The sequence below is a fragment of the Macrosteles quadrilineatus genome, unplaced genomic scaffold, assembly GCF_028750875.1.
Source record: "Macrosteles quadrilineatus isolate MER2022 unplaced genomic scaffold, UCM_ALF_1.0 Scaffold_7__1_contigs__length_78375512, whole genome shotgun sequence".
Taxonomy (NCBI): domain Eukaryota; kingdom Metazoa; phylum Arthropoda; class Insecta; order Hemiptera; family Cicadellidae; genus Macrosteles; species Macrosteles quadrilineatus.
The window spans coordinates 70,465,500-70,491,286 of record NW_026542600.1 but is presented as its reverse complement, the minus strand read 5'-3'; the positions used below and the strand labels follow the sequence as shown (position 1 = coordinate 70,491,286).

At 33.2% G+C, this 25,787-nt stretch overlaps 2 protein-coding genes across 7 annotated transcripts in view; one reads left to right on the top strand and one right to left on the bottom strand.

Annotated features, from left to right (window-relative positions):
- Positions 1-2,899: 2,899 nt before the first annotated feature.
- Positions 2,900-16,691, top strand: LOC128999071 (SANT and BTB domain regulator of class switch recombination-like). The gene is made up of 12 exons (XM_054425428.1): positions 2,900-3,762; positions 6,338-6,450; positions 6,824-6,937; positions 8,050-8,203; positions 8,868-9,134; positions 9,960-10,180; positions 10,468-10,526; positions 10,718-10,871; positions 11,332-11,478; positions 11,673-11,874; positions 15,697-15,869; positions 16,423-16,691. The coding sequence occupies exons 1-12, from the start codon at positions 2,900-2,902 to the stop codon at positions 16,563-16,565; spliced, it is 2,610 nt and encodes an 869-aa protein (XP_054281403.1). The 3' UTR covers positions 16,566-16,691.
- Positions 16,692-17,268: 577 nt separating this feature from the next.
- The window catches only part of LOC128998481 (PAX-interacting protein 1), a 48,009-nt gene continuing 39,490 nt past the window's right edge, over positions 17,269-25,787 (bottom strand). For all 6 annotated transcript variants that reach the window (XM_054424625.1, XM_054424628.1, XM_054424629.1 and 3 more), the window contains 5 exons: positions 25,212-25,462; positions 23,497-23,665; positions 22,693-22,992; positions 22,253-22,348; positions 17,269-18,810 (listed from right to left, as the gene is read on the bottom strand). In XM_054424625.1, the coding sequence (XP_054280600.1) occupies positions 18,803-18,810; positions 22,253-22,348; positions 22,693-22,992; positions 23,497-23,665; positions 25,212-25,462 (824 nt within the window). In that variant the 3' untranslated portion in view covers positions 17,269-18,802. The remainder of the gene's footprint in view (positions 18,811-22,252; positions 22,349-22,692; positions 22,993-23,496; positions 23,666-25,211; positions 25,463-25,787) is intronic.

Here is a 25,787-nt window from a genome sequence, read left to right as displayed (position 1 = left end):
AATTAAAAAGAATCAAAACCTAAATGAAATTATCTCACAAACCAATAAAAACCTAAATGAAATCGTTTCACAAATTAGCAAATACAAATATGAATGAAATTTCACCAACATAATGAATCGAAATCTGAATAATGGAATGACAAAAATAAACACTGCACCAGCTGATCAATTTAGCAGTGTTGGCTACTTGTTTTCAAGCATACCGGAGGCTGTGAGCTAGTGTGACGGGTAGTAACCAAACATTATTTTCTAAATCTTGGGATTATATTTCAAAAGTAAAAGACCTGGTATGGATTTCACAATTCTTATACCAGTGTCAGAACATTGTCATTTAGTAGACAGAATTCTTGATGACATGTGACATATAATAATTAGTCGAGTAATTTACTAATTACACTATTATTAATCAACAATTACTATGATTTTTAAGGAAACAGCTGAATAATGTAGATTTTGTAAAACATATTTTTGTTATAACTTTTTTATTACTTAAGATACAACTTTGTACCTAACAACCTTTTCTATTGGCCATATGGTTTTGATAAAAACTAAGACTACGTTTTGACCGATGTCCCATCTCGTACCGTTCTGGAGATAGAGTCGTTTCAATGAATAGCACGTTCCACCATCTTTGTCCCCCTCCCCCAACTCGACCACCTGAAAAGTAGGCGACATGTTTATTTTTTATCACTACAGTCCGTATTACAACTTATCAGCAAAGGTATTTGATATTACTTCTTATTGCGACACTCACAAATTAATTCAACTTTTTGGGGAAAAAACTACACGAATAGTCCATTTTTACATCTTTTAATACAATAACTTGTTTATTATTAAAGATACGACCTCGGACTTAATAACCATTATTGTAGTCCATATTTTTAGGATTACACAACGACGTTTTAACCGATGTTCTCACCGTTTTTGAAATATCGGCGTTTTAACGCACAGCACCCCCCGCCATGTTTGCCCCTTATTGACCACTTTTGAAATAGGCGATACGTTATTTTGATCACCACAGTCCATATTACAATAATCAGCAATACCTAACACTGCGTACTACTTTCTTGCATGCTCAAACCCCCTCAGCTCCTGGACTATATAATTATTAATTATTAGAGCGTTTTAAAAATACATTTAATTTTCTTACTTATGTGAAAGGAGCTTGTAATAATTTTATTATCCATTTTATAACTGATTTTATTACTCTTTGTATTACTATAATTTTGTTACTCAATTTATTAACATAGTCAATGATTATTTGAATAATAAAAGTTGTTTTACTTCTCAACAAAGTATTTTTATTATTTAACACGATCCCGATTACGCCCCCGCGGACACCTAGACCTAACAGTGCCTAATACGAGTACACTATTTTGTGGTGTTTGGTTACCTTCCGTACATGATTGTAAAATGAGTGTGAAGTGTGACAAAGTGATATTGAATTCGGGAAAGTAATTAAATGTAGGAATCAGCTACTTTGTGTGCTATAATTAGTGCAAGAAAGCACAATTTGTCAGGTAACTGTAGGAAAAAGCATATTCTATTCTTTACATAACTCATAACAAAATAAACTATAATTTAAAAAAAATATTCAACTATATATAAAACAAAAATCAAAACCTATAACATTTATTGAAAAGAAAGAGGACCTAGGTGTTCACATACGAGCATGACAGTAAAAAAATCCTCGAATTGCAACACCACCAGCAACAAATCTATAAAGTAAGTAAAACATGAACTAGCCTACATACGATCACAACAGTTGATCTAAAGTTGCTATGGTGACGGTGGCACAGTGGTTAGTAAAACTGTACAAGGTTAGGCTAGGCCTTTCTGCTATTTATTCTTTCAAAATAAAGTCAAGTGCAAGTTAGATTTATAAAACAAATTTTCCACATACATGTGGTGTAGAGTGAGACACAGATTAGTGAAGGTTGGCAACATTGAAAATGATAAGGGATGGGTTCAGAGGAATGGGGTTACAAGTTTGTTCAATAATCCTTTATTGTTGTTAAACCATATGAATGGTGCATGGTGTAGTTTGTAATGGTACAGTTAAATGCACTATTTTCATGATAATGAAATGAAATGTAATTCTTAGATCAAGCTATGTGTTGCATACTAGTGATAAATTGGTTTTGATGCCAACTAACTATTAAAAAAAAAAAATTAATGATCTATACTTACTCATTATAACTTTTAACATTTGGACTAGGCAAGTTTAGTATTACAAAACAAGTTACCCCCACAAATAAAGTAATCAGAAGGTCCATTGTTTATTAAAGTAGTATTATGAATAAGAGCTAAAGACAGTTAAAAAGTTCAAAAACTTAAAAAATGAGAAAGTTTGTTTAACCTAAAGTAAAATATTGAAATTTACAAAATTTTTGAGTCATTATAAGTGTCTTTATTGTAATTGCAATTCTTCAATATACTCTTGGTAACTTCATAGATTTGTTATGTACCTTCAAATGAAATAATATTAAAAACTGAAAATTAGAATTAGACAAAAATTGCATAGGCCTATGTCAAGTTGCTCATTGTGTATAAGACATACCGTAGGTGTAGTGAAAAAAACACCAATCTAAAATAATTGCTAATTACAATAATAATATTAGGTAATAATTTAAAGCCTCGGAAATCAGTTGAACAACTTGAATTTTTCTAAAACATTACTCTTATTGTAGCACAATAAATAAACAAGAAATCACTTATTTATAATTATATTTTTCATCAGCCCCTTTGCTCTATACTGCCTGGTTAAATTATATAAATGTAAAAGTGTTAAAACCGTTATAGATGTTTCAATCAATATAATAGATCAAATTCCAACAACGGTATGTTAGATACAAGGAATCCATGTAACTTTTTTATAGTGAATATATATTCTATGATAATGAACAAATCACCTAGTGATGAGGCAGTTCACCAACTTGCAAGTGATGGAACCAACAACCATCACACATCACACAACCATCACAGCTTGAGCTCATCCTCTCAGTTAGATATATCCATGAAAAACTTTTTGGACTTCCTGGCCACTGCGTACAGGCTAAATGACGCTTTGGAAAACTACCCTTTGGAGACGTTTAAGAAATCAAACACAATTGATTGGAATCAGTTGAGTACATGCATATTTTTGTCAACAATTTTCTCAAATGAGGGTTCAGATAGACATTGTCAGAAGAAGAGCCAGGAGCATGATCACAGTTCTCACTATGAAGAATCAGATGTAAACCTCTCTTCCAAACAAAATGGAATTACTGATAAATCACATGATGACATTCAATCTTTGGACAAAAGCTCCGAAAAAGTTGAAGATGATTGCAAACCTATCCCGAAACAAAACTTGAAAAGAAGTGAGAAACACAAGAGGGGACGATCGGCGAGTCTGACCAATAATGGCAACGGAAGAGCTGAAAAAAGTAAGTTGGACAAAAGGAGAAGCAGCTTTGCGAAAAAAGATAGTTCAGATAGTAAAAGCAGAAGTAGAGGTGATGTCAGTATTGTGGAGCGGTTAGTTAAAAGAAAACTAAGCGAAGTTTTACAAGAAGGTATCTTAGACTCGGTTTTACCATACGTGATCCCCAAACAAAGTGGGACTTTGTCCCCGAAGAAACCACTGACAGTGGAGAAGAAAAATAATCATGATAAACTGCCAGGATCCTCGGTGAACCAAAATAAAGACAATATATCAGTGTATCACTCCAAAAAGCCAAATTTCATGATTACAGAAAATTCTAAAGATACAACAAATGAGTAAGTGTGTATTCCTTATTTTAAATAATTGCTTTATATGATTATGACATTTAACTAATGAAGGTACTTTCGTATTATATGGAGGTCACCCTTATACAGCGCACTGCGGCGGCTAGGTTAGGTTGGGTTATCATTCATTTTTTATGACTCATCTGGTATTGTTCGATTCACAACGAAACGAGAAAAGTGTGCTACAAACATATTTATGATAATCCAACCTAAACTAACCGCCGCAGCTCGCTAAAATAAGTGGCCTCCATATGATACGAAATTACCTACCCTAATGAATGTGTTTGTTCAAATAAGCCTTAAATTACACGGTGTTGTATTGCTGTTTCCAAGGGTGTCTCTCTCATACCTATATCTTTTGGGCTGTATTGTGATTTAAATAAAATAAAAATATTTTTTTTAAATATAAAAGTATGGATATAGAAACTAAAATTAGTTTTTGGAAGTACTGGGAAAATCACTGCCAAAATGTTGTTAAAAATATGATTATTGCTGGAAAAAAGGGCCAAAGTTTATTTGTGGCGTGTCTGCCTTATCTGTTAAATAAGGATAGTGTTTTAGTTTTCACGTAAAACTCAATATTTTAATAATTTATTACCAGGCAAAAATGTTGATCTGCACAGTAATCCAGCGATTGTAGCCCAGTATTATGGTTTCAAAAGTTCTCAAAGAGTTTTAAGGTAAAATAATTATACTATTCCTCTTGCTAATTTTTCATTAACACTACATTAAAATAGGAAAGGAAACTCCCCATTTCCTAGGAAGTGATCATTTATCTACATTTTAGCCTATGCAACCTACTTAAGGGTGTATTTTTACTTTTCTTTTTTTATATTTTTATTACAGGTGGAATCTAGGAGGGGGAGTGAATTTCTCTCAACTACCCTAGTAGCACAAATATGTATTTTATTAATATTTTATATATTCAAAGTTGTATTTGATAGAACCTCGAATAAAATATATAAATAATATATCTTTAATAATAGTTAACTTATATATATTAAAACTATTACCAAATAGCAATGCAAAATATTAATTAAATATAATTTTTGAATATATAAAATAGATTCATAATATATATTGATAAAAAAGTATAATATCTATAATATACATATTTTATATGTATATTTTTCCTAATAAATATTTAAAAATATTATGTGTTGAGAACATTTGAAATATATATACGCTGCAATTGTGAAAGCGTTAAAATTAAGTAAATAATAATACATACCGGTACACTGTACGATGTCACTCCATCATGCACGTAAAGAAAAAATTTCACATATAGTTAAGAGGCAGTATACAGTGCCGGATTTAGGCTACTTGCGGCCCTAGGCCAAATTACTTTAGCGGCACTCCCCCTGTGGTGGAAATTCCTTGAGATCGCGGAAGTAATTGTGAATATCTCCCATGCATCAAGGGGACATCATCATCAACACCCTTGATCATGGTTGAAATCGTGGGCATCTCTCCTAAATCAAGTCAAAGTCATCATAGGTATCCGTGACCGCGGCAAAATCATGAACATCCTCCGCGGGCTGCAAAAAAGGAACATCATACTCGACACTCGCGACCGTGGCGAAATCGTGATCATATCCCGTAAGTTGTGACCTTGAGGACATCATCACCGTCACCCGCGACCGCAGTGAAATCAGGAACATCTCCCATGGGCCACAGTCACGAGGACATCATCATCGACACTCACGGCCGCGGCTGAATAGTGAATGTCTCCCGTGGTCAGCAATTATGTGATATCATCACTGTCATTCCGCGGCCGCGGCGAGATCGTGAACATCTCCCACGGGCTGCAATCATAGTGACTGACGGTAAAAAAAATACATTATAAAAAAACATTTTTTCAATCCTATAGGGGTAAAAGCTGGCAGCTGGATCTTACTTGCCCTCACAGGAACATGAGTAGGGTTAGAATTTACATGTAGGCTCTAATTTCGACGCACAAACATGTTACCTTGCCTATAAGATACCAGACAATGTAAACGTGTGCTGTGTTTTTCCTCCAATGAGAATCACAGGCGCATTGTCTTAAAACCATTTGGTGGGTTCTAGAAGTGGGAGCTTCTGAAAGGGTAGAGATGGATTGTTAGGAAGTTTCTTTGCTTTTTAATTACTTTTTTTTAATTCAATAAACCCTCAATTTCATTTTTAACACTGTGTGCAGTAGGAATTTTCAATAATCCAATAGATGTATTTAAGCATTTTATTTTATTTTTATTTTTTGTGTGCCAGTGGAATTTTTTATGTTTTGAAAGGGAACGGTCCAAACCCTGGTCTTGTTATTAGCTTAACGTCGATATTTTTGTTAGATGGCATAATTAATTCATAACCCAATAACAAATGGCATGTGGATCTGGAAACGATCTCGCTTGGATTCGAACAAGCAACTTTAGGATTTGAAGTCAAGCACTAACCACTCGGCTACCTAGACAATCAATTATGTATTACTTTTAGACATGGGATATAAAATCCCCCCTTGTGGTGTGCCAAGTTCAATATATTGTAGAGCCAACAAACAAAGTCATTTGATCATACATTTATTCTGTTTCAGCATCGAAGTTGAAATACATGTGTGTGATGAGGTTAAAAATACAAAGAAAGATTTTAGATGCTCTCAAAAACTACTTGTTTCAAAAATGGGTTACTTTGCAGAAGTTACAACTGGTAAGCTAAATCTATGTATACTTTTTGACTTTTGCTTCTGCTTACTTTTCAATTTGGTTTTCCTTTAAGAAGTGGTTGGCACTGTGAATGATGTATACTAGCTTTGCGACAAAATTAAGTTATTGAAAGGCTAGTACACCAAGTAGTAAAATCAGGATGATATTTTAAATGAGAGTAAATAATAATTATTTATCAAGGTATAAATAAAACCTTGATAAATAAATATTGAGTTTAAATGAGTTGAAAACAAGTCAAACAAATTTTAAAATATATTTAAATTAACGATTGTTCTAAAACACTTATGTTTTGAGTAAAACACACTGATTTATGTTCTTTTTTATTCTGCTTATTAATTTATGGAATCTAATTGTAGGTCAGAATCTTGAAGATATGGACATCTCAGTCCACTGCGATATAACGATATTTGAATGGCTTATGAGATGGGTGAAGAAGGACGCTTCTAGACCAGAGTTAGCACCTCAGTTAGGTAATTGTTCTTTATGTTAACAAATAAATAATTAATAAATTTTTTAATAAGTTAATAATTAGTAAAATATGTAGAGTGCTAAACAGCATAAGCGGAGGTTTTTATGTATATTTTTTAGATGAATCATCAAAATTTGATATCCTTACAATGAAGTTGACTGTTTCGAACCAAAAAATATTTGTTTCAATCTCTGAAATGTTGTATTTTATGTGGGTACAGCCCAAAAACCTCAAACGTAAACCCCCACTAAGAGATACACATTTCAAGGTTAATTTAAAAAAAATAGTCAACTAAAAACCTTCCTTTTCGACATCAAATGTTATATGAAACAGTATTTTATGACATATTTGAGCATTTTTTTACTGGTACGTAAGAGAATTAATATTATATAAACTGTTAAAATTAAAAACGTTGTTAACAAAGTACCCTTTTTAAATAATTATTTTATTTTGACTGATGACGTGTTTTGGAAATGAAGTCCATTATAAAGTTAGCCGCCATATTGGAAAATGGCGTCCATTTTTGAAACATGGAATAGATATTTTTTAATCTCATTAAAAATAGTTGAAGTTCTCCGTTTAATGTTCTCTCTAAATCTAATAGTTTATGAGATACCAATGGTAGCACAGTTAAGTTATTCACCATATGTATATCTACATACAATCTGACTCACTGAAAAATCAATATTTTACGCCATTCATCTTAATATCTCTGGCACATTATTTCTTGGACTATCTTGACATTCTCAGCATGGAAATTCTTTTTTTTTATTTTGATTAACAAAAACCAAATTATTTATGCAAGTTAATGTTTTGTTTTATTTAGCTATAGTTGTTTAATCTTAAAACTGTGTGTGTGTGGTCTCTGTTAGTCTGTCCAAGAGTTGCCTGTAAGTTAAGCTCTCCATGAAGCTCCTGTCACAGCCAAGTAAACTAGTTCAAATCTGAGGCCGACCATGATGTGCTGAAAAGGTCGAAATTGCCAAGTAATTAAACATTTTCCTCTAAATTCTTCATCTACATTTTCACTTCAAATTATTTTTGCAGTTAATATGACACATACTTATTTATACAAATAACATGTTCATTTTACAAATACCAAGTTTCATGTAGATGCTGCAAATGTGATACCAGTGTTGGTCTCAGCTGCATTCCTACAGATGGATCCTTTGTTGAATGACTGCCTGCAGTTCTGTCAAGAGCACATGAATGAAATCCTACGACAAGCAACGAATCTCTCATGCTTGAATGACAGTATTATCACTAGGTAGTACAATATAACCATACAAATAAAGATGAATCTTCCACTTTACATTTTAAAGCTTACAGATAAATTAAAGTAACTTCTTGGCATTCTTAATTATTGAGGTTGTGATCATTCAAATCTCAGTATGTTGTCACTATAACAGTTCAGGCAGTAGGCCTACACATTTGTGTGCATGTTCCATTCATCTTAAAATCTTTCTCTTCCTCCACATCCCTCCTCTAATATTAAAGTTTGACACATGTTTATAAGCTTCTAGAGATTTGAGGGGTTTGCCATAAAATTTGTATTTGTGGATTAAGAAGTCTTTCAACTGTAGCGACTAGTTCATATTTTGCAGCACGCAAACAAACTCTTTTCTTACAAGGGTTTTAGTGGGTAGTGTATGGATCTTAAACTTGGTGGAGTCCCTCACTACAAGCTGGCTACCTGTGTACGTGAATAACAAAATAAAAAAATAAAAAACTGAGCAAACAATGTTCTCTTACCAAACATCAATGTGTTAAATCCCTCGTTTCTTTTAGATTGATTTTTTAATTCCTAGGATAGTCTTGCAGTTTCAACATTGTAATTTTGTCTATACAGTCATAGTTTACCTAACAAAAACCAAAATGTATTTTTTTCAATACTTTGATTACTGTGCATAACATTTTGGCGATCTTCACAGGTTGGCTAATCAGTTCACCAATGTTGAAATAGAAGAAATAAGAGATAAAAGAGACAAACTTCAGTCCAGACTGTTTTGTAAGCTGATCACATTCCTCGGAGAGCCAGAGCCTGATCAACGTAGAGGTCACTTTGCTTCACTGGCATACATGTTTCAGTGTGCCTACTGTCACAAGCTACTTCCACAGACTCTCAGCTTATCCGTTGCTTGCCGTTCCTCGAGCAACCGTATCAACTCCATGGGTCAGATTCAAGGCGTCCATGTCAGGTATTCATCTATTTTTTTCATTTTAAAATTGTTACTGTACACCGGAGCCCCACTGATACTTAACAATTTGTTGGGTAAAGGTTTCTGTATTTAAATGAAAAACAAAGAACACATCTGTCCAGCCAACTATGAATTGTACAAATGTTTTGATGACCGGGTAAAAGTTTGTGAATTGTACGTGAATTTTGTATGGAACAAAAATTTTGAACTATTGCCAACAGCCTATGGCCGAGCGACCATTCTTCAACAGCGTTCTTAAAGTTCTCCTTCAAGATCATCTTGTAGTTAGATGAACGCACCATCCCGCTCAGGTAGATAATCAGGGTAGATAATCACAGGTACTTTCATGGTTGCAGAAGACAATCACAATGTAACCGTTGTCACACAAGCACCTGGCTGATAATTTGAAGATAGCTGGTTAAGGTGTTGTCGTGGTTGCGAGAGCAATATATGAACATTTACAGTTACTAAAATGTGTTGCTTTTTTTGTCATGCAATTTTTCTTCATTTCTGGCTAGTAGAAACTATTTCCTAATCTGAACATTACTGAAGGAGACCCAATTTTGATTCAAGTCAGAGGAGACTGTGGTTAATTTTGGTTGGACTCTAAAGTGTAGGTCTCAAGTGACTCTGTCAAGGGAGGATCACTTTTCTGAAGAAGATTTTACGCAAACTGTTAAAGTTTATCAGGTGGATGGACACATCAACCGGTTGGGGTGTGCAACCTTCCAACCTGGATATGTTTTGTAAATCAATAAATGTTGATATTAAAATAATAAATAACAAAGTTTTCAACATGCATCCAGACTATATGGTTGTTTAAAGGAACCCAGATTGGAGTGTAACAGAGTGGATACGGCAGGTTCGAGCAGAACTGGGCTGTTGGCGTAGCGTCTATTGGCGACTCTGGGGACATACTCATTGGCTTCAGTGCTACGTCTGTCACCTGTACTATCCAGTATCACAAACCGACTGGTGCTCTTACCACCCCGACTCACCACAGTTTTTTATCATGGAGCAGCACAGGACAATGTCATTTCCCATAGGTAATATAGAAATCAACTAAAAGTAAAAACATCAAATCTTACACTTGAGCTGGCTTCTAATTCAGCTATTTGAAAAATGTGTTATTGTTTTATTTACCTTCTATCGGATTCCGATGCCTTTCTGGTTACCTGCAGGTTTGTTGTGACGGGGGTATTTTATTAGTAGGATGGTGTTTAGTGCCCCATAAAAATTATTTATTTATTCTTACAAACTGCCATCTCAGTTTTAAGCTTTACATATTAAATTCTACAGAGCTCTATAGTAATTAAATGCTTTTTATTTATAGGGAGATATCCATGCTGCGGTGAAAGGGCTTACCGGTTTGAAGTTCTCCAGAATACAAATGTGAGTAAAATAGGAGGAGTGAAGGCAAAAGTAAATACAATAATAAAAATAGAAATACAACACATGGTAACTGTTTTGATTATTAAGAAGCTAATATATCAAATCAACTAATAAAAATTTTAAAATGTAAAAGTTTAAGAGAAAACAATACAGAAGATAGTGAGTGATTTACTTTTTTCTTGGTTTTCTAGGGATGCACTTATCGTTCCCATGTTCCAATAGTAGACTCCAACATAAGTTTTGCCATTCAAAAAATCTTCCAGACACATCGGCATCTCATAGCTATAGAGCCTCCCCGTACCGTCTTCCAAGAGCGTCTCACTCGTTTAGTTAGATCTAATAGAGGTAAATTAAAATACACACACTTCTTTCATATAATTTTAAATTTCCTTTAAATGAAAGGTTCAACATTCTACTAGTATCCAACTTATTTGATCAAGTACATTGATACTGATCCTGCTAGAATTGCTGGTGGATGTGCAAAATGTATTTTAACTCAAGATAAGTATCGAGTCTGAATTTAACGAACAGTGTTGTCAAAATAATTAAGTGACACTTATTTATTCATACAGTCGCGTTAAAATGGACAAAACATCCAACATATAATTTAATGTGTCTAAACAAATTTTCAAATGATAACATGTTAAATTTCCTAAGAATAAAACCTATAGGCTGCATAGTATTCCTATCTAGAATAAAGAAATTATGCTTTTAAAGAATTGAATTTATTTATTAAAGTATAGTTTTGGCAAGAACATAGAACAAACACATAGGAAAGATAAAACAAATTAATTTCTTTTTACAGATGGTAGCAATATAGAAGACAACAAAGACTGTGTGCCTAATACTTCCCTCTGGTGGCATGGACTAGAATTAGCTCCATCATGCTACAAAACTGCTTTAATCTCCAGAATTTGGGAAAAACCAAAAGAATCCAAGAGTAAAGCACACTGTGAGTATAACTAAGTAAATTTTAGACAAACAAAATTAACATTACTAAAATAAAAAGCCAAGGAAAGAAGCTATTATCAATGACTTAAAGTTATCATTGTAGAAATAAACAACCACCAGTTTTATTCTTTCAAGGAGATCAACTCACTTTACTTGAGTGTATGCTTTGCAACATTAATATGAAACTGGGCTTAGGGGTAGAAAGCTGTCCTCGAGTGTCTAATCAGCAAGTGTACAGCGAAGTCTCAGGCTCAAGCGAGAATGCAACTTCCTCCCCAGAAGACACTGAACGTGATTCATCTCCCAGTTTAGGGGAGGATAATTCTGAAGATTCTCTACTATGTACTTCTCCAGTACAAAATACAAACAAGAAAAACTGCTCCATGTTCGTATACTGGTAAGCTCAAAAATTATAATCAAAACTAAATTGTTATACATATTATTAATTTTTTTAATACATTTTCCCTACAAAATAAGTGGTTGATAAGTAAATGTTTACAAATTTAGAACCAAACAATAATTTATTTAAATGTATTTTTTTTAGTAAAAGACATGACTTATTCCCAAATATTTTAATTCCTTCAATGCTAGAGCCAGTCTTAGGCATGTGAGAACTGTGAGACCGCACAGTGTCCCGCACTTCAATCTTGTTACTTGTGGGTGTTCGCCTCCGCTGTCCTTAAGAAAGGGGGCTTCTCCGGATTTATTTCTGTTCTTCACATCATCTTCAGTCATCAACAGCCTCGAAGAAATAATTTATTTTGTAGTAGGGTCTTGTTACGAAGAAGTCTTTAAGTTTATTTTTAAAGCCGTTTGTGTTTTGAATATTTTTTAACTGATCTGGGAGGTGGTTGAAAAATTTTAGTCCTTTGTAGTTTGGATGGTTTTTAGATTTTTTAAGTCTAATGTATGGTAGGTCAAATTGTTGTTTTCTTCTTGTGGTGTGGTAATGTATGTCTTCTCTTCTATTGTTGTTTGATGTTAAGGAATGGATGATGGTTTCGTAGATGTAGATGGATGTTTCTGTTAAAATTTTATCGTCGATAAAGTATGGTTCAATCACAAAGATAAGCACTTGGGGCAGAAAAAATTGCACTTACCCTTTACTTTAGTTGGCCACATATTTATATCGTACCTTATTCACCGTAGCTAGCATATAACGTATGAATGGGTTTGTCAATTTGAAACTTGGAAATAAATGCTCTAAACTGGTGATATTGCATTAAAACTCAACTTAGATTAGTTTTACAGGATGTTTAAATACCAAATTTAAACTGGAAACCAAGAGTATTAGAAATTATGTCTTCTTTTTTTGCTATCCCAGGTTCAAGAACTTGAGTTATTGTAATTATCTTTGTTACTGCCTTTGTTCTTGAGAAAATGTGAATTTTTGTATCAGCTTGCATTTACCAGCTTGTGTGGCGTCAGGGGTCTTCTTAAGTTGTCTTCTTATCCCTTGGACTATAGTACAGTGTTTCCCAACCTTCTTCCGTTCAGGGCACACTAACTAGAACACGTTTGTAGTCACGGCACACTTGTCTACAAAAATATTGTTGCTTAAAATTACATTTAGTAAGTGCATAAAAAACTCTTTTTTCAATTACATCTTACTCCGTAAAACCTGTTTTTTTTACGAATGGTTGACAAGCAGACTCTCATATCGCCTTCCAAAGACTTAAGTTGAGAACGGGTTTTGGTCTTGATTGTGTTCATTGATGAGAATGCAGCTTCCCAAATGTACGAAGTAGTAAAGTGCAATATTGCTTTCATGGCCTTATTTGAAATCAACGGATACTCCTTTAGAAAAGTAATCCAAAAAGATGAGATATCAATATTAACTTTGGTTTTCTTCAGTTTTGATTCTGCTTCCGCATCTTCAACTAATTTGGAGTAGCCTACTGTAGCTTTAAACCTCGATAATTTTTTTTTTTTTTTTTTTTTAAATTAGGCCTACTTTCTTGGCTTCATACAGCTGGTTGCAGCCGTTTCATTTCCTATACAACGTTGTGTGGACATGGAGGCCATTAAATGTGTTATCCACATTTTTGGCTCTCATTTCCTTAATTTACTACTCTATGATTACTGCCAGATAAAATAAAATCGCTAGATGCAGACGACTTTTAAACGTTACCGGTGACAAGAGAAGCTATTGATATGCTTGCAAGTGATTGACAGGGAAATTAGTAATCAATTTAGTTTCTTTATTATATCGATAGTGTTTCAACTTGGGTTTTAATGGAAACCAACACTAAACCTTAAAATAATGAGAAAGCTGGTCTATCAACCTTTGCTTCAGCTGTTGATTGTGGTTCATCATCACAAGCCCTTCCTTGGTTAGATTACAAAGATTTTTCAAAGGTTTACTAAATTAACAAAGAGGAAATTACCTGATGTGATTTAAGATATGCCTAGACTAAATGATAATTGTAACGAAAAAATCTCCATATAAAATTAAACTTACATTGAAAAAATAGCATAGGTAGTTTGCTCCTGCTAACAGCTCTTGTATAGGACTATTCTTAGGCTATGCTATGGTTTAAGACAAATACCAAGTTCCAAGTTCAATTATTAGGAATATATCTGTTTAGTCCTTAGCTTGCAAGAACAAGCCTACTATAGCCAACTTGTTACAAAGCCAAGTAGGCCTACATGTTATTTTTATTTAACAAATTTCCACATGTTTAAATTAAAAGCCGATTTCAGGATAAGTTGCTGAATACTGTTTTCTGTACCAACTAGGTTGAAGCACAATTTGCCCTATGCATAATGACAATAAAAGACGATTTCTTGACATTAACAAGTGTTATTCATAGAACAAGTAACTTATTACTATGGTTAAAAGTTATAGCGATGTCGTTTTTAACATTAAAAGTAAAGAAAGGCAATAAACTCCAATTTCAGTAGGCTAACTTAGGCTCTGTAACACAAACAAGTATTTTTTTTTTAATCGTTTTACAGTTTTATAGGTCTTAATTGTTTATATAAAACATCTATAAATGAATCTATATTAAAGAAACAAAATGAGCTTTTAAAATATAGTTTGGTTGTATGTCCTTTCAACCTAATGAAATTTACATATAAGATGCTTAAAAATAATGCAATATTTAAAAATAAGTGCTAAATATGATGGGAAACCCAACTGTTTGGTTCTGTTGTTGAAATGTTAGGTATATAATGCCAACAAATTACATACAATCTAGGAATAATTTGTTTTCCAAGTAATGTTAGATACAATCATTGACTATATATACCTGTAGGTATATATAGTCAATGATACAATACTGACATTTTTTGTTTAAATGTTTGTTCAATAAAAATGTAGTTGTTTGTTCAATAAAAATGTAGTTGCAATTAATTTTACATTTACCTAATGTGCGTGGAATAAAAAGTAACGTCTTTGGAAAAGTAGCTAAAATTGTAGCTGTAGCTACATTTCGTTGTAGCTGTAGTTGTAGCTAGCTACTTTTTCGGAACTGTAGCTGTAGCTGTAGCTAAGCTACTTTTTTGGAAATGTAGCAGTAGTTGTAGCTAGCTACATTTTAAAAGTAGCTTCCCCAACACTGTCCTAATCAGCCAATTGGCCTTTCCTTAACTCCTAGCCTATTACGAGATCAATTTTTTTTACTACCGGTACTTAAAATTTCGCGGCACTCCTACAGAGGCCTACTGGCACACCAGTGTGCCGCGGCACACCGGTTGGGAAACACTGCTATAGTAGGTATATATATATTTAAATGTGATCTGTAAGTATCATTCAGCTTAAATTTAAATGATAAACTGACACTTTTGGTTAAATTTGTATGAAGAGTAGTAAAGAAAATCCTCAACTTTAAAATTGTAGTCTTCAACCCAAGATACTTTCCTTGAAGCAAGTAAATGTACTTTTAAATAGTTCATACTTCAAATTTAGTGAAGCTAAACATTTCATAGATTTGTTGTATAATTAAAGGTAATTTTTTGTTGGATTTCACAAATATGTTACATTAATATTGCCTATACAACGCTTATCATTCAGTCAGTCAACTACAGAAAACGTTTTGTAAAAAAGTATTGTATTAAATAGCAGTTTGTTCTACTTTTGTCATCATAATATAATCATTGATTCGTATAATTAACAACTGCTAATATTGAAGAGTTTTAATAGCTAGGCAAACAGTATGTCACAGTTTATAGTTATGTTATATTTAAGACGGTACCACAGCATTGTTTTCTGGTTTAGTCCTAACCAGCCTAACCAGTGGTTGGCTCGATATTCAACCCGTTACAATCAAGATAGTCTGCGAGATTACGAGGAGTGGTCTCTAGGCACTGTGGTGGGATTGTTATCTCGAAGACATGGGGACTTGCGAGGGTCACTACGTGGAAAATGGGGTCCTCATATCACACCTCTAGGTAAGTTTGTTGTTTAAAAGTGGATTCTAAAAATAATACTCCTTGTTATTTTATTGATAACCTAGTTTATGTAGTAAGAATAAATAAATAAATAAATAAATAAATATGCCTTTATTCATCAAGCGTTTCTCAGTACAAAAAAAATATCATAATGTGAAGCTGCTTTTCAGAACAACTTTCATCAATAACACTAATTAAACCAACAAATAAATAAATAGAACAATAACAAAACAAAAAACAAGACAATGTAAATAACAATAATCAACCATCAGCTTACAATTCTTTTATCTTAACTCTAAGGATGACAAGGCATATTTTTTGAGGCCAGAGGGGAGGTCGTTGTACAGCTTTGGGTCGAAATACGAGAAGCTTCTCTTTCCAAGCTCAAGCCTCATTCTTGGAAAGTGAAGCTGGAGACTTCCATGGCGGGTACTGCGCTGAGAGACCTCCTCCCGGAAAGAGAGCCTTTCAGTGTAAGGTTTGCCTAATCATTCAGCACTCTCAATTGACAAACAGGACTAACTTAGTGTTATCATGATTTGTTGTATGTCAGGAGGCACTTATGTGAGACTAGAAGCACAGTGGAGAGAAGGTCATATGCATCTCTACCAAGGCTCCAGAGTACCAGTCATTACCAATTCTAGAGGAAGACCTATCATCTCCACTAGAGCTCGCCCCAGAAGCAATCTTCGTTGATCCTGAGTCACTGCTTAATCTCCTAACCTAACCTAACTCATCACTGCCTACTGAAAGAATGTCAAATAGTTTTCTTAAAGTTTGTAACCGGTTTAGTGATTTGGGTTTTTATTGAATAAACTTGTATTTAACACAATCAATGGCTTTGTAGTCCATATAACAAACCTACCTCTTACAACCACTTAAAATGAAATATTGCTCTGTCCATAATATCAGCCATATTTTTGTAAATTGCTGGTTTTTCAATGTTAGCCTGTATAGGATATGTTTTTGTTTACTTATGCATAATTATTAGGTTTATTTTCACAGCTACTTTCAGACAACTTTAATGCATAGCTCATTCAAAGATTGTGAATAAAAAAAACACCAATATAAAAAATAAACATAAAGATGAAGTGATACTCACTGTTGAAAGTATCTAGTCTTACACTTTTATAATAGAACCAGAACCAATGTGAAAAAGCTGTTAACTATTGGGATAATTTTTGAATAGCGGCGAGTGAATAAAAATAATACCACATATAAACCAGAAGAGTTTGGTTTTTACTGCCATTTTAGTTAATTATATCATAATTTTGACACGTCTGGAATAGAAAACAACACAAAACTATTGTTTTTCAATACTAAGGATTTGGATTAAATTTATGGTGGAATCAAGGTTTATAAATAATAATTTAACACCAGCTTTAACAAAAGACTGTATTCACAAATGAAATCAAAATTTACAAAAGCTTATAACTACTATTAACAATTATCACATGAGGAAATGTTGTTTCCATAACAAAACTAGTTCAATTTGTATTATTTTGTACTAGTTATTTCAAATTTGGGTTTTTTTTCTTTAAGACTAAACTTCACGAATAAACAGTCTTAAGCAGTATACTGACGTATTATAATTTGGAACAAAATTTAAAAGACCTCCCTGGTAAAAATGAAGTAATACAAATTGAATAACTAGATTAACTCATTGTACAGTGTAAGAAAAAAAACTTAAAAGTCCTCTGGTAAAAATGAAGTAATAAAACTTGAATTACCTTCTTAACTCAAAATAACAGAAACTCAAATAGAAAACATAATATGAGGAAGCAGTCATCTTAAACCAATAAATCCTCCCAGTTACAATGTGATAAACAGTAGCAAGTTGTAACATAAAATTATAAAAGGGTAAAAAAAACCTCAAACTAAATCCATAAAACAAAAAAACTTAAAGTTGATGGTAGTTTGAACACGTTTGTTTAATTATGTTGTACTGAAACTTAAGTTAAAACAGAAGAAATATCAAATGGAAAATATTATTTTTTTACAAACTATTTATTTAGAACAAACAAATCTTAAATATGCAAACTCAAACTTATCTGGATGTGCAATACAGATTATCCGGAAATAAAGTGTCTTAGTTTATTGCATAACTAGAGTACTGTTGTAGAAATTTATTTTTTGCATAGTAAAATTAGTTAATTACAATACATTTTTATGAATGAACAGACAATTACATTATGTTTAAGCTATCTGGGAGGATAAACTTAAATACTTCCTCATAAATTTAAAAGGTAATTGAACATGTTTCAAAATAAACCATGGCTTGCCAAAAAATTCTATAAATTTTCTATTACTAGCATTTTGAGTATTGTGAGGTCTGGTGTAAAATGTTTATAAAACTACAAAGGCACTACTGTACTTTGAACCATAAAAAAATACAAAAAAAGTTTGTCTAACAGAAAGTATTGAAAACCTAACATTGTCTGACAATAGTTAAGTCAATCCTGGAACTAAAATAACACCTTTTTTGACTCCACACACTTACACCGTACCTTCTTATTGAGATATGAGTACATATTCAACTGAAATTACACTAACTCATAAAGTCACAAAGGCATAACTGTGGATCAAGGTACAAAATGTAAAAAAAATACAGTCCACCATTATGAAAATTGACACTAAACTGAGATATGGTGGAATGAAAAATAACATGGATTGACTATCTTTGGCTCTTCATAGTTCATTAAATAAGAGTCTATTCATTAATGAAATGTAATAAACAACTAAAACTTAACTTTATTTCTTGAGAAAATTGTTTCTTATGAAAGTTTAACATAATGTCTCATTAAGGGTTCGGTAAAAACATTTTTAATTAGTACTCGGGATGTAGACACTGGTTGATGCAGTAATTATACTGAAGGCCAGGGGAGCGGAAAGGCACACTGAGGTCTGCTGCCCGGCCAGGGCTCCCACATCACTCACCGTCCTACAACAACAACAATCATGATGAGTATACAGAGTAAGCTGTATTTATTCTACTGGTAGCCAGCATACAATAGACTTTTTTATATAAAGTCAAACACTGTCTGGGGAGTCTAAAAATATTTTCATTTCAGGTTTCATACCTGTGGTTAAAATGTATCGTTTCTGGTAGCTCATTTTTAACTGAATTTATCTAATTTAATAATTCTAGAATATACAACCCTGTCTAAGTTTTTAAATTTTGAAATGTTTCTTACAAGAACTGTGTGGATGAGGGATTATGATAATGTGAATAATCCGTTTTTGTAACCTGAGTATAGATTTTATGCCAGTAGCTTGAACCTGTAAAATTAAAATGATACCATATCTTAATACAGACTCCACATAAGTATGATGAACGGCTTTAAGTGTCTCAATAAAATGAATGTAGTCCCTTATCATAATTTTTTAAATGTACACTGCTTCAATTAAACCAGCCCAACCCAAATATGCGGTTAACAATTGAAAACAATCATCAGTTCACTTCAAGGCCTGACATTTAGACATGAAATGTAGCTAAAATCGCAGTCCAGCGTTAGAAATACTTTGTTAAAGTTCCAAATAGATCATGAATGGTGTTCGTTCAAGGGATATTTTCCTATACTTTAAATCATTTAAGAGCAGATTATACACAATTTCAATCTTTAAAGGTCATATTTATCTATTAATAAGAGGTCATAAATTTTTTTTGTGCTTGAAAGGGTTAAAATTTGCCAAACGCTTTTAAATATCGTACTATGAAATGAATGGTTATATATAAGTCACAGATACTTAAATTTCCTGGCTCTTGACACTTTGAGACTGTTACATGTACTTTCAATTTCAAAATTTTTAAAAAGTTAACTGTAAAAAAATTGTTAATTGTCAAATTTTACTGTAATTTTCAGTATTTTATTCATCAATTTCTATTGCAATTTTTATATTTTATGACTATTTACGTTTGAAACATTATTTGAAGCAAATAAGGGTTAAGCTTAACTCATTCATATCATAAATTTAAAGAAATATTACAGTTTTAATGGTTACGAGTCTAGATGTTTTCCAACATGGGTAACTCTTAGTATGGAAAATAAATGGGAGATATTGTAGAAATATGATTTATTGTTCTATATTTCATGTAATTGTGTAGCTTTTAGAGTATAATTTATTAAAATCGGTCGGTAAATAGATTGCATACAGCCAAAACTAAATATGTAAACCAAACTCTGAAAATAACTCTTAAATTTTTGCCCTGCAATAGATCTCAAGAGATAAAACCTTTTGTTTTCTGTGTATGTGTCCGTTAGCACGATAACTTGAGCAAAAATGATCAGATTTTGATGAAATTTGGTACAAACGTGAAGACCTACGTTTATTCGAACAAGTTCACGAACCAGCATAATTGGGCCATGGGAACAGGGGGTTATGGGAGGTTATATGGGGTAAATAGGTTTTTTCCCATTTTTGAACCTAAAAACAAAAAAAAATGCTATTTCTTTCTAAACCATTTTGTAGAGCAAAGTAGTATATTAAAGCGTTCTTATATGCCTAACGGTCATGGAGAAAATTGGGAAAAAGTGTAATTAAAAATTCCCAAGTTATTCTTAAGGAGAAAGTGAAAACAGTTGTAGATTAGGTATCTAGGTGGATTAGGAATCTAAAATGGTCTGATCATCAAATACAAACTCTTAGCTTGTCTCTAGCAAAAGCACTGTTTGGTCTAAGGGTGGTTTATAAGTCTTCGGGTTTGCATGCAGCTCTTGCTAGGTCTTCCTATGGTATTATCTCATGGGGCAGCTCCCCCATTACCAAGAATATTTTTATCTTACAAAAAATTGCCGTTAGAATTTTAGCTGATACCAGACCATGTTCCTCTTGCCGCCCCCTTTTTATTCAGATGAAACTCTTGACAATTTATGCAGTTTATATTTTTCAACTGTGCATCTTTGTAAAAAGAAATTATAAGGAATTTATGTTTAAAAAATTACACTCATCAATATAACACCCGACACAGGAATGATCTTCAATATCCTGTGCATAGAACAGCTCTGTATGAAGGATCGCCATGGTACATGGGTAGGAAAATTTACAATAACCTCCCAGATCAAATTAAAACTGAAGAAAATATGCCATCCTTTAAAAGAAAATTAAAATCTTATCTCATTCTCTTGTGTCCTTATTCCCTAGATGATTTTATAAAAACTTAGCTTTAGGTTTTATGGATTGATAAAAACAAAGAATTTAGCATAAGGTATTAAGTAGTATTGACATGGCATATGTTTATATGTGTAAATCACAATCTTGTAAACTTATGTGACGAATAAAGATTTCATTTCATTTCATTACTTGTTTATGGATATACTCGTATGTTGATAAAATTTGGCAAATTTATTTTTTTCATCTTTACTATTAATCTATTGTCAAAAAAACCTTTTTCCTTCCCTGTAGAAGCAAGTCTAAGCACTCGTTAAATCTAATGTTATTTAAATTGGGAATGCAAATGTCTTATTTATAGAAATATTTTAGTAAAAATGTAATCAGACAAGTTGAAATGCGCTTAGACTGCAGGTTTGCTGCTGTGGGGGTATTACTTATTTCTTCCTTAATTTTCTTCGTCGCCAACTATCGTGTATGCCTATTTCTTTTATAGGCTACACGATTGTATATTTCCTTTATATACCTTATATAGTTATCACCTTCAACATGGTAGGTAAAATAATTATAAGTGCATCTTGTGATGGTTCAACATGGAAGAATTTATTCATTGTTAGTTCATTAGTTAAAATAGTAGTGGTGGGGACCACGGCCTCATGAATATAGTAAACACCAAGGAGTATACAACTGACATATACTACTTGATACATTACATGTGGAAAAATGTAATAACATCAAGCTGCCTGAAATGCTTTCCTCCACTTGACATAAGCAACAACAAACAACAAAATCTCCCTACACCTGACAACGTGCAAACAGTACCAGCAACTTCTTACAAACTGCAGATATCCAATAAAATCCAAACAACTTTTAAAATTTGAAAAATAAAAAATAAACTACAATTTGAAAATTTGAAAAAAAAACTCGGATCCAGCCTAAGATCCGATTTTTTGTGGATCCGATCGAACGTCGGTTCTAGCTCAGATCCGGCGGATCCGTTAGTCCGATATCTGGATCCAACCATCACTACTATAGGTTACTTACTGTCTTCACAATCCTGATTTTGTTATAGCACTACAACTATTTCGGAGATTACTCCATCGTCAGGTGTGTAGTGGTATACTAAATTAAAGTACTGTGGTATTTACATTTTTTACCAGATTTCTTCAATTTCATTGTGTTAATTCCTAATAAGTAGTAGGTACATATACAACACAAAAACATTTAAGCACGTGCATGGCTAGAAAACTGATGACCAACTGCAGTCAGGTTACCTTGTTTATTGTTCCTCTTGACCACCATTGTGGCTGCTTCATGCTCAATGCTTTGACGAAGAAGGCAAGTTAGGACAAACTCTCCAGGATAAACTCCTGTAAAATGTACATAATCAGATAAGATATTTTAATAAATCACAAATTCTATAAATAGTACACTCTTTCTAATCTGGCACGATATGGGAGAAGATGGTGTGAAATAACATTCAACATGATTTCCCTAGGATCAGCATTAAAATCTACTTCAAGATGCTTTATATCTTCACACAATCCAATTACCCAAAAAATGCCACTGCGTTATTAAGAGGACATAATAATAAATTTAATAAATGAAAGAGATCATCAGTCCAGGAATCATTACTATCGGAGGATTATTGTTGGCTGATGAATAGTTGAATAACTAGTGATAACTGTAAAAAATTAAATATTAACTGTGTTACCTAAATTAGAACGAAGCACATCTGCGACCAGATGATAGTCTTTGGGCACTGCGATAACAAAGTATGAAAGGGGTTCCATATCTAGCATGAACTTGAGGGAGCGTCGTTGTCGATCTACGCTGCCTCCAGCATACTCAATCATTCCTCTTAGGGCATTGCGTCCTGGTATCACACAAGGAGACAAGAAAAACTTCTTGCCTTTGAAGAGATTTCGTCGGTTGGGCATGGAGAGTGTATGGGCCAACTTGAAATTGTATTGCTTTTCCAATTCAGGGTTTGAGTAAATGTAAGGAGACTCATCTGGAAAAGGAAAATGTTTGATTTTTAGATTTCTTCCACTCATAATGGATATACATCATGACTTAAAAATGCAATTAATTTATTGTTACTAGTGTTCTCAATTTAGTTGTATATAAGAATGTGCAGCCTTTCTTTCACATACAAGATAAATATGTATCTATTTAACACATATATATATAAACTAAGTTCTATAGTCAGAGGGCAAATTTATAATTTTTTTCCAATTTAATATGAGGCACTATATTATAATTGTATAAGGTGGGTCATTTATAGTCAGGTCTCACTGGTATCAGTCTTTTGGCTAGGAAAACTTTATAATTTTATCAATTACTCTATACAAGTAAATGAATCACCAGGAAAGTATCCAAGCAATGTTAGGGTGAAAAATCATCTGACTTTGTAATTACTCGATGTTGTCATCATTAAATTCAGAGCAGCTCTTTTTCAGTTCTGGTTTTACTAGGGTATAATTTTGTACGGGGCTAAATGGATATGGTTCATTACCAACAAATTGTGAGCGAGCAAAGCTGTCAGTGACCCATTGCAGGTTGACAATGTGCTTGCAAGTGGTAACACTCTCGTACAACTTGACTGTTATTCCCATCCCTACCATCACCAGATGTGTGGCTTCATTAGGGCCTTGCACCAACACTCCGCCGAGCATCACCACTTTCTGAAAGTAATGTAAGTAATTAAAAAACAATAGTAAAAAGAATTAGGAATAAATCTTATGTTATAGCACAACCATCAATTAGCTTTATACATAACACAATTGTACATGAAGATATTGGAACCCATAATCGCTTCTAAAGACTTGCCGTGGAAGATGAGGCTTTCGAAGATGATGTTGTAAATGCTCAAATTTGTCAAACGCCCTCTAACGAAAAATACTTGTTTACACTGACAGCCTTGGGAAAGATTTAGCTCGGCATCTAAACAAATCCCAAAAGCAGTATGAAACAGTAGGATTTCTTAGACCAGGTGGTCGAAGAAATCAGATTTAAATACAAAAAAATTGAGGGTGAAAATCTGAAAGAGGAAGATGCTTTAGTGATCATTTGTGGTACAAACGATGTTGCTAAGAATGAAGCAGATGACTGTGTTGAAGGAATATCTACTTTCTAGGAAAAAGTCAAGCAAAAACTGTGTGTATAAGTAGATTTATGAGGTATGACTTAGACCAAATTGGTCATGCCTTAATAATGAAGTATAAAGAACCAACCTACGACTGAAAGAACTATGTCAAAAACACAGCAATGCCTATTTTGTGGAGGCTAACAAGGCTGAAAGACATTTGCATACTTGCCAAGGTCTCCATCTTAACAACTTGAAGTGGCTTGCCTATAACATAGCTGAGACTGTTGCTGCAAAGGAGTACGAGTGTCCAGTGAGTACACATGATGAACAACCTCCCCCACCTGGCACCGAGTCTCCATTGGGAAACGTCTCTCCACGAACACAAAGCAACGTACCCTAGGCCTATCTGAATAATGTCTTAGTAATTATCGTTGTAATGTTCAATCTATTAGATATAAGATAATCTTATGAACGAACCTAGAAGGTGAGTCTACTCCTAGGCCTAGCCTACATTTGGGTAGGTCTAATGTCAGTACAAATGCCTATCTATTGAGTATTCAAATGATTAACATGCAGTCGAGGCTACATAATAAACTGTGTGAACTGGAAATTATTTTAAATGAAAACTACTCTACTCATGTTATCTATGAAAATGAGAATTGGCTCCTGATAGAAAAAATTTAACTCTTTGTACCGGTACCTAAAGGCTTAGCTTCCTTTTACTGTAGCCATTCTCCTTATGGGGGTTCTTCTATCTTTGTGACAAAAGATACATTGTTTGAGCAACTAGACATTACCAAGTATTGCCTCAGCTTCACTGTGAAGCTTATGCGGTTAGGCTAACAAAGCTGAATGTTTAAGAACTGTTACTAAACAAACACTTATGTTTATATAATCATGATAGACCAAAAAATATACAGAATTAATCACATTACGACGAATTGAAAAACTCTTCACTTCTTATAACTAAATAAATACCATAACGTAACACATTTAACTAAAAACAAAAAAATAAATAAAACCAACATAGCACTTATGACTGCAGAGTGCAAATTCATAGACCAAGTGAAATACAAAGTAATGACAATTATAATCTCTAACAGATATAGATCGATGTATAAGAGCAAACAAAATGCACCCACCTTTGCCTCTTCTTTTAGTTCATCTCCGTATATCCCGGAAAATAGTACGTAAGGTCTTTTTTCAGGAGGGGGCGGGTTATGGTTGATGACTTCGATCCCTTCCATCATGCAGTCTTTGTTCTCGTTCACGTTATTATCTACATAATGACTTGGAGGCACTATCCTCGGTTTCTTTTTACGTGGATTAGGTGGATTGTTTTTCAATCTTTCATATGACTCCTGAGTCACATTGATTGGTGCCTTCCAAGCCGCTAGAAAAAGAATTAGCTCTTGTTGACAATATGTTCTATACATAGTTAACTTCTTTAGATAGTAAAATTATTTTATATTATTTTGTCTGCAAATAATTGTTATAATGGGCATATATAATTTCAAATCTAAAAGACCACAATGTTACAAAGCACTGTGGAGTTATTTAATTAATTATCAATTTTATTTTACAAATAGAGCATGCTACTGCAGGGGAAAGATTGTATTGAATAGCACTACAAGAAAACACATAACAAAGTTTGGTATTTTATTATTACTGTCTTTAGCAAAAAAAGAACACTTTGTACTGCAAATTTTCACTGTATC

What these genes read in the sequence shown, in the direction of transcription:
- LOC128999071 (XM_054425428.1), top strand. Translation starts at nt 2,900, where the DNA reads ATGAACAAATCACCTAGTGATGAGGCAGTTCACCAACTTGCAAGTGAT. An exon ending in CTTTGCAGAAGTTACAACTG is followed by an intron (nt 6,451 to 6,823) that starts GTAAGCTAAATC and finishes ATCTAATTGTAG; the next exon opens with GTCAGAATCTTGAAGATATG. An exon ending in ATTCAAGGCGTCCATGTCAG is followed by an intron (nt 9,135 to 9,959) that starts GTATTCATCTAT and finishes GGTTGTTTAAAG; the next exon opens with GAACCCAGATTGGAGTGTAA.